Source organism: Psammomys obesus, unplaced genomic scaffold (genome assembly GCF_907164565.1).
Source record: "Psammomys obesus unplaced genomic scaffold, mPsaObe1.curated_primary_1811, whole genome shotgun sequence".
NCBI lineage: Eukaryota > Metazoa > Chordata > Mammalia > Rodentia > Muridae > Psammomys > Psammomys obesus.
In genome coordinates, this window is record NW_026594143.1 from 1,935,170 (window position 1) to 1,943,475 (window position 8,306).

An 8,306-nucleotide genomic window follows, 5' to 3' on the forward strand; every position below is an offset into this window, starting at 1 on the left:
AATATATACTTAATTTATTGCATATTATTTAAACGTATATGAACGCTTTGGGAGCATCCTTTTAATGTTTAGAGCCTCTAAATATCTTAATCTAGACCTATTTGAGAATTAGTAATCAATGCAACATAATCCTCTGTTCTCACAGTGTATCACGACATGTAATTAGTGTTGTCGGGACAGGCGTGGGAGCGCTGAGGTCATTCTCTTGTAGGAGAAACAGAAAAATCAAATAACAAGGACACAGAATGTGCAACAGAGAAATGAAATGGAGAATAGGTGTGAATGCTGAATAGGAGGTAGTAAACAGAAAAGAGGAGCTACATTGAGGAGATCAGGAAGTCGTTAGGCAGAGCGGGTGTTGGGCAGGAGGGTAGGGACCGAGACCCCCTCTGGAGGCGGAAAGAGGCAGGACCACTTCCGGCCAGGGGGCGGGTAACAAGCTCAGACCTGAGGAGAGGCTTGGAGGGACCAGACGTCCTCTCCGCTCACGAGGGCGAGGTGAGCTGAGGTGGCCAGCGTTGCTGAAGACCCTGTGGGGGTTTCAAGGCTGTGGCTTCGGGGTGACTGGCTTCATACAGCATTAAGGTTTGAAGAAAACCTGCCGGGATTCAGGTTCTAGTGTGGTGATGTGTGGGTTTAGAGGTGCCTAGACCTAATTCTCACTGGGTAAAGGCATGGGGTGGAATTTTTGGGCTACGGGAAGGTCTGGACTCAGATTGGTGATGGAAAGACGGGATACAGACCTGGTTGGGATTGTGGAAAGGAAATCTAGAAAACGTTCTGGCTGTAGCAAAAAGGAAGGAGGACCGAGTTCAGGAGGGAGGTAAGAGATCCAGATCAAGCTGAATAAAGGGGGCTGGACCCTGTTTGGGCTACGAAAACGATGGATTGGATCGGCACCAAGAAACGAGTGACAGAATCCTTTTTAAAGGGTCAAAGGACCAGGTTTGGAAGGGAGAAAGGGTGGGCTAGGATCCGGTTAGCACTGGTTTGACCTGGTAGGGTGAGGGAGCTGGGAATCACGAAGGGTATCCCTGTTGGATTTGGGGGTGGGGTATCCATGTTGCAGAAAGGGCGGGGCCGGGCGCTTGCAGACGTGGACCGAGGTGGGGGGGGTAGTGTCGGCGGAGGCGACTGCGGCGCGGGGGGAGGGGGCTTGCGGAGGGGTGGGAGGTGCGGAGGATTGCGGAACCACAGCCAGGGTGAGTGGCTGACAGGCGGCGCGGCCACAGAGGAACGGGGGAGGGGGCGGAGGAGGGGGCGGAGGAGGGGCTGCGCTTAGCAGCCCTGCGGAGCCTGAGCCATTCTGAGGGGAAAGGGTGGACTGAGACGTGGTGTAGTTAGAGGAAGCGGGTGGGACCGAGATGTTCTGTAGCTCTGAGAGCTGGGGGCATATGTCTAAATGAGATGGTTAGAGATGGTCCTGTCCACCAAAGCGCATGCGTACTGAGGGCCTTGAGGACCAGGCGCATTTGGAAAACCTGTTATCGTGTGTCTGCGTGTGTGTGCGCGTGCACGCGCGCGTGTGTGCCTGTGTTCATTCCTGTTCGGTGCGCATGCGCACTGTCAGGTTGCGGTGTGGTGGAGGGTATTAAGGTATAGGTCGTAGAACTGATTTGCCATCTTGGAAGCGAAAGAAGCTGGAGCTCGGAAACCAAAAGCCCTAGGCTTCTAGGTAGGCAAACCCAAAAAGGTTTGGGACCCAAAATTAGGCAAGTTCTTTTATCCTTCAAATTTAGCCAGACTTCTGATGAACCAACACCCCTTCCTTATTCTTCTCTAACCCAGGCCTATTCCCTTTAGGCGCAGCTATTAGCCTCTCAGAAAGATGGATAGAAGAAATGACTATGGTTATCGGATGCCCACGTTCCAGGTGAGACCTCTCTGCATTCTTACCAGGCTATCTGTTTTGCCCTGAATTTACTTACCACCCTGGGGCCCACTACCTAACCTGTCTCAGTCTTCTTTTGCATGGTGTTCCCTCCCCCTTTCCATGGTCCTTTCTCCCCCCTTTCCCCATCCCCTTTCAATCAAACTGCTCGGGAGGAGAGGCCATTGCAGAGGGGGGTGGCTATAGGGATGCCAGTGGCCCACAGATCATAATCCTAAGTATGTAGGGCCCTATGCCTCCCCCTGGGAGCCTAGGGCTTCCTATCTCTCCAGATGTACAGACTGAGAGCACAGAAAAGGACAGTGTCCTGCTGATGCATACCCTGTTGTCGGCAACCAAGGACCCACCAATTGCCAGCCGGCCTAAGAAAAGCAAGACCAAGAAGACTTCTATTAAGCCTATTACTAAGACCACACCTACTCCCCCTCCAGTCCCACCTGCCAATGATATTGCTAACAACAAGCCTAAAGTAACTTTGCAGGCTTTAAACCTACCAATGTTCACTCAGATCAGCCAGGCTTCAGCTACTACTGAAGCAGCCAGTAATGAGGCTTCAATTACTGCTCAGACCAAGAAAGCCAAGACAAAGAGAGTGACTCCCAAGGCATCCCCAACTAGCAGTGAGGATGTCAGTACACAGCTGAAGTCACCCATACAGGCCCTAAACCTACCAGTCACCTCACCGATTATCCAGTCTCCAGTTGCCAATGAGTCAGCCAATTCCCTGGCCTTGATAGCTGTCAGCAAACCCAAGAAAGCTTCTAAGGCAAAGAAAGCTGCCAATAAGACTGTACCCAGTGCCACTGAGATCTCACTGCCTTCGACTGCCACCCACACAGCCACTACCCAAGGCCAGGCTGCCAAGGAGACAGGTAGTATTCAGGGCACAACAGCCACTATCCGAACCAAGAAAACTTCTAAAGCTAAAAGGACAACTGCTAAGACCACAAATACTGACACTGAATATGTAGAGCCCTCAAATGCCATTGAGACATCTAGCAGACAGATTGAGACCTCAGCTGTAGTTCTAAGGCCCAAAAAGCCCAAGGGGAAGAAGGTTGCCAATAAAGGCTCAAATTCTGCTTCTGAGCTCTCTGAGGCTCCACCTGCCATTCAAATGGTAACAAACCATGCCCTATCTGTCACTGTACGGATCAGGAGAGGGTCTAGGGCTCGAAAGGCTGCCACTAAGACTCGAGCAACTGAAAGCCAAGCTCAAATCCCTGACCAAGGAGCTCAGGCCAAGATGGCTACCTCTCAGGCCAGCATAAGTGCCCTTGAGACTCAGGTTGCTGCTGCTGTCCAGGCCTTGGCAGATGACTATCTGGCTCAGTTGAGTTTAGAGCCCACAACCAGAACCCGGGGCAAGAGGAACCGGAAGGTAAGATCCTTATCCTTGGCTTTCTGCTGCTTTCCAATTCCTAGGTTCTTGGTTTGTCCTATAAATATTTACTGGCCATTTCAAGTTCAAGAGAAATCCTGTGTTCATACAGGTTATAGGATATGTTGAGAAAAATGTGTCTTTTAGTAGGTCATAGATTGGTAGGGAAATACATATAAGTCAAGACCAACTTCTAACTTTTATTTACATAATGTTTAACCATGTGCCAGGCTTTGTGTTACAGAGTTACCCAGGTTTTATGTGGATTTCTTGAAGAGAACTCTTACTAACTGGGGGCTATAAGTCTCAGTTTTAGAGATTTTTTAAAAAAGGCACAGAATGAACAGATCCATCTAAGGCCTGTAGCTAGTAGAGTATGGTGGTAGCCAAAGACAAGGGGAAACCCCCAGGCCATGCATGTCCTTGGTTAGCTTGTGAAATAAACTGTTGCCTACAAGTCAATGAAAGATAAGCCTAGGAGTTGGGGAAGCCCTTTGTAGGGGAGGGTCTTGGCCCTGTAGACTCTAGGGGGACTTTCCAGAAGAGACAGCATTCTCTTTCATTTGCTAACTCCAGACATTTTTTTTCCTTTCCATTGATAAAGTCTAAGCATCCCAATGGAGAAGAAAGAACTGGGAGTAATTACAGGAGGCTTCCATGGGGCCGGAGGCCTCCACCACCCCGAGATGTGGCCATTTTGCAGGAAAGGGTAAGAATCCAATCTGCTTAGGTTGTGTTTTTTCTCTTCATTCTCTGACATTCTTCCAAGTATTCTTCTACTGTATTGATACCTCCTCAACTGTTCCTTTTCTAGGCAAATAAATTGGTGAAATACCTGTTGGTTAAGGACCAGACAAAGATCCCTATCAAGCGCTCAGGTAGCCTTCTTGAGTTCTCTTCTTCATTACTCTTTCCCCATGGCCTGTTTGGGTAACAGTTTACATCCATCATCTCTCATTCCATCTCAGCTGCCACACTCATATTTCAGCATAGCTGCCCTGACCACAAAGGGCTGGTAAAAGACTGCAGTCATCTGGCCTCTGTACAGTTTAGCATCTTCTGTCTCCCCCTTCTTGTAGACATGCTGAAGGATGTCATCCAAGAATATGATGAATATTTCCCAGAGATCATTGAACGAGCAAGCTATGCTCTGGAGAAGGTGAAGGGGCAGACTTGGGGGATGGGTGCATCTACTACATCACCATGATTGTGTAAATGAGCACATGGTGGCCTAGGGAGGGGCAGCCACTGACCACATAGCAAGTCAGTGGTGGAAACACAGCTAGTACTAAAGCTATGCAGGTGAGTCCTGGCTTCTGTCTGCTGCTGGATATACTGTCACATGTATTGCAGATGCTCACTGATCACAAAGAGTTGTGGATGTTTATCTTATGTTCAATGTGTCCTTGGTACTGAACTATATGCTTTATGTGCATTTTCTCTCTCACACAAAACCGTTACTTAGGTATACAGTGATCTGCAGAATGTCCAACATGTTAACTGATACCTGATATATTTTGAGAACTCAAAGGTTATTCTTTTACTTGGCAGATGTTTCGAGTCAATCTGAAGGAAATTGATAAGCAAAGTAGCCTGTATATTCTTATCAGCACTCAGGAGTCTTCTGCAGGCATACTGGGAACGTAAGCTGGGAATGTGCTAGGGTTGGGAGGGGCTTCTGCTTCCATCTATCCCTTTCTTCATATGCTCTTAGCAGCTCAGGAAAGAGGGCCTAAAAGGCCCTGTCCCAGCTCCTACACATGGCTGGATGCCTGTGGGCAGTAGTGGAGCCAGATTATGACTGACAGAAGGGTTTCAGAGCCTGGAGTGGGGAATTCCTGCTGTCAGGTTGGCTTTCTCTCCAACAAACTCCCAGGAAATCAGCCTATTGTTACTTGTGTCTTCTACGGAGTGCCTGGCCTGACTGTGGAAGGGCAGCTCTCAAAGGATGGAGGGATTTCTGGTATGGACCATGATTCTTGAGAGCAGGAGTGTCACTAGGGTTCCATCAAGAACTCTCTCAGGAGCGTTTGTGGCTTTGAGAGAGAAAGAAAAGACTGGTTGACTGCATGCCACATGGCCTCGGTTGACAGGCTTTCTTCCATGTTCTCCTAATCCGAGGTAGGGGTAGCATGTGGTTTTCCATCTTACTGACTGGAGTATCTAGGACCATAGAGTGTGCTGAATTTCTCTGTATCTGAAGAATCTAAGGACATGGTTTATGGACATAAACTTTCTCTGTTCTGTTACTCTCTTAGGACCAAGGACACACCTAAGCTGGGTCTCCTCATGGTGATTCTGAGTGTCATTTTCATGAATGGCAACAAGGCCAGTGAGGGTAAGTGGCTGGGTGTGAAGTTGAATAGGTGCTGTTGTCTGAATTCCAGGTGCTCATTTTCTGTCCTTGTCTCCTTCTCGCTTCCTCTTGCAGCTGTCATCTGGGAGGTGCTGCGCAAGTTGGGGCTGCGCCCTGGGTATGATTGGGCTCTTTCAGCACTTGTTGTCCATGTTGTCTTTTGGCAAGAGAGGATGGTTCCAGGATTGCATCAGCCTGGTGGTCTGGTGGAGCATGCATGGGGAAGGGATGGCGGGTTTCTTATCTGGCCGAATGACAAAATGGTTCTGAACTCTGCTTTCTTTTTCTCCTTCATGTCTTTTGTCTGTTCTGAGATGAGGTGTAAGGTTGACCTTCAGGCATCCCTGACAAAGTGCCATCAGGCCTCCAATGTTTTCTTCTAATGGCCATATGCTCACTATTCTCACTTCATTGAACTGCTTCATTGGCTATAGAATCTGTTCATGCTGGGAAATACCTCTCCCTTCATCTGGGTAGTTCTGGTCTGTATTCACTGATTATTTTTTTCTTTGCTAGAGTAAGACATTCACTTTTTGGAGAAGTGAGGAAACTCATCACTGATGAATTCGTGAAGCAAAAGTAAGTAGTGCTCAAGGCTTTGTGTAACTCTGAAGTACTCTGGGTATGGTAATTTGGTTCAAAAAAGTGCTTAGTGCCTTTCTTCCAGTCATTATAGACAGAAGGGCACCTTGTGTCCTAGACCCGAGTTCTAAAATTCTTGTGGCCAAGCCCCACTGGAACCCTTGCACTGGGGTGTCCTCAGAGCAGGGTCCCCTAAAATGGTCACTCTATTAATAACACACCAACAGGAATTTGGGGTTAGTTTTCATGGGAGACAAAACCCACTTGTCTTCTGTGGTATCCTGTTCTATATAAGTATTGCTAATAACTGCTTTGCATAGAACCGTGCATGGGAATGAGTCTGGGTCTGGAGAACCTTGAAAAATTTTCTCCAGGTGTTTAGAGGAGTTGTTGTTTCATCTGAGGCCTATTGGTTAAACAATAGTTTTGCTTGTTTAGAAGCAAGTTTCATTTTTTTTCTCTAAGATATCTGGAATACAAGAGGGTCCCAAACAGCAGACCACCTGAATATGAATTCTTCTGGGGCTTGAGGTCTTACCATGAGACTAGCAAGATGAAAGTCTTGAAATTTGCATGCAAGGTAATGAACTTCTTGAGCTTGGCACGGTAAGGGAATGGGATGCTCCAGGCTGAGGCAGGCTGTGTGCAGTGACAGACAGTGTGGTGCAACAAATGGTTTGTGTATAAATATATAAAGCCTCATCCATATACTAGATACATACTGCAAGATATATATCTTTCATTTTCTAGTTATTTTTTCATGTATTTTATTAGTCAATTTTAGACTGCAATTATAAAATACTAATAACTGGATGGCTTAAGATTCAGAAATTGATACACTCACCATTCTGGAGATAAAAACCCTACGTTAACATGTAGTCAGTTTCTGGTATAGGCTCTCTTTCTGACTTGTAGATGCCAACTTTTTCTGCATCTTGATGTAGCATAGAACAAGCCTGAGTTTATTTTCATGTCTCTTCTTCTAAGGACACTAATCCTATTTGATCAAGGCCTCAAGGCCTTACCCATTTCACTGAAGTTATACCCATAAAAGGCCCTGTCTGTGAATACAGTAATGATTAGTGATTGGGTATTTAACATAAGAATTTTGGAGAAATGTACTCGATCCATAACATAGTCTATTTCCCATATTATAAATGGGAACATTTGGGCTCAGTGATATAACATAACTTGTCCACGGACATAACTTGGATACATAAGTTATCAGACCTGAAGTTTGAAATCCATACTGACCCATTAGAACTCTAAAAATTTATTTCATACATAACTCTAAGGACTATTTTTCTTATAATAATTTCCATTTTAGGTACAGAAGAAAGATCCTAAAGACTGGGCTGCTCAGTACCGAGAGGCAGTGGAGATGGACGTTCAGGCTGCAGCTGTGGCTGTGGCTGAGGCTGAGGCCAGGGCTGAGGCAAGAGCCCAAATGGGGATTGGCGAGGAAGCTGTGGCTGGGCCCTGGAATTGGGATGACATGGATATTGACTGCCTAACAAGGGAAGAGTTGGGTGATGATGCGCAGGCCTGGAGCAGATTTTCCTTTGAAATTGAATCCAGAGCCCAAGAAAATGCCGATCCTGCCACTAATGTCAACTTCAACCAAGGATCTAGTACCAGAAATAACTTCAGTGACAGTGCCAGTATTAGCTTTAGTGGTCTAACCAACCCCAGTGGTGGTTTTGGTGGCATACCCAACTCCAATGGTAGCTTTGGTGGTAGAAATGGCATCACCTTTGGTAGTGTACCTAACACCTCAGCCAACTTCAGCAGTGCATCAAGCATTAGCTTTGGTGACACATCTTACACTAGCACTAGTTTCAGTGGTGGAGCCAGCATTAGCTTCAGTGGCACACCCAGTACAAGTGCCACTTTCTGTAACACAGCCAGCATTAGCTTTGGTGGTGCATCAAGCACTAGCACGAGTTTCAACAGTGGAACAAGCATTAGCTTTGGTGGTGCAGCCAGCACTAGCACTAGCTTCAGCAGCACAGCCAGCATTAGCTTTGGTGGTGCTCCCAGCACTAGCACTAGCTTCAGCAGCACAGCCAGCATTAGCTTTGGTGGTGCTCCCAGCA

General features: G+C 47.0%; 1 protein-coding gene and 1 non-coding gene across 2 annotated transcripts in view; both read left to right on the forward strand.

Moving 5' to 3' along the window:
• The first annotated feature begins 449 nt into the window (after positions 1–449).
• The window catches only part of Tro (trophinin), a 10,694-nt gene continuing 2,837 nt past the window's right edge, over positions 450–8,306 (forward strand). Inside the window, 12 exon segments of the mRNA XM_055617905.1 lie at positions 450–498; positions 1,804–1,873; positions 2,118–3,272; positions 3,877–3,981; positions 4,087–4,150; positions 4,352–4,431; positions 4,824–4,915; positions 5,531–5,610; positions 5,704–5,746; positions 6,145–6,207; positions 6,676–6,790; positions 7,538–8,306. The exon segment at positions 7,538–8,306 is cut by the window's right edge and continues 1,021 nt beyond it. Coding sequence (XP_055473880.1) covers positions 1,829–1,873; positions 2,118–3,272; positions 3,877–3,981; positions 4,087–4,150; positions 4,352–4,431; positions 4,824–4,915; positions 5,531–5,610; positions 5,704–5,746; positions 6,145–6,207; positions 6,676–6,790; positions 7,538–8,306 — 2,611 coding nt within the window. The 5' untranslated portion in view covers positions 450–498; positions 1,804–1,828.
• On the forward strand, positions 6,379–6,478 carry LOC129684721 (small nucleolar RNA SNORA11). Its single transcript, XR_008721386.1, has one exon. It is a non-coding gene; the product is annotated as a small nucleolar RNA SNORA11 (small nucleolar RNA).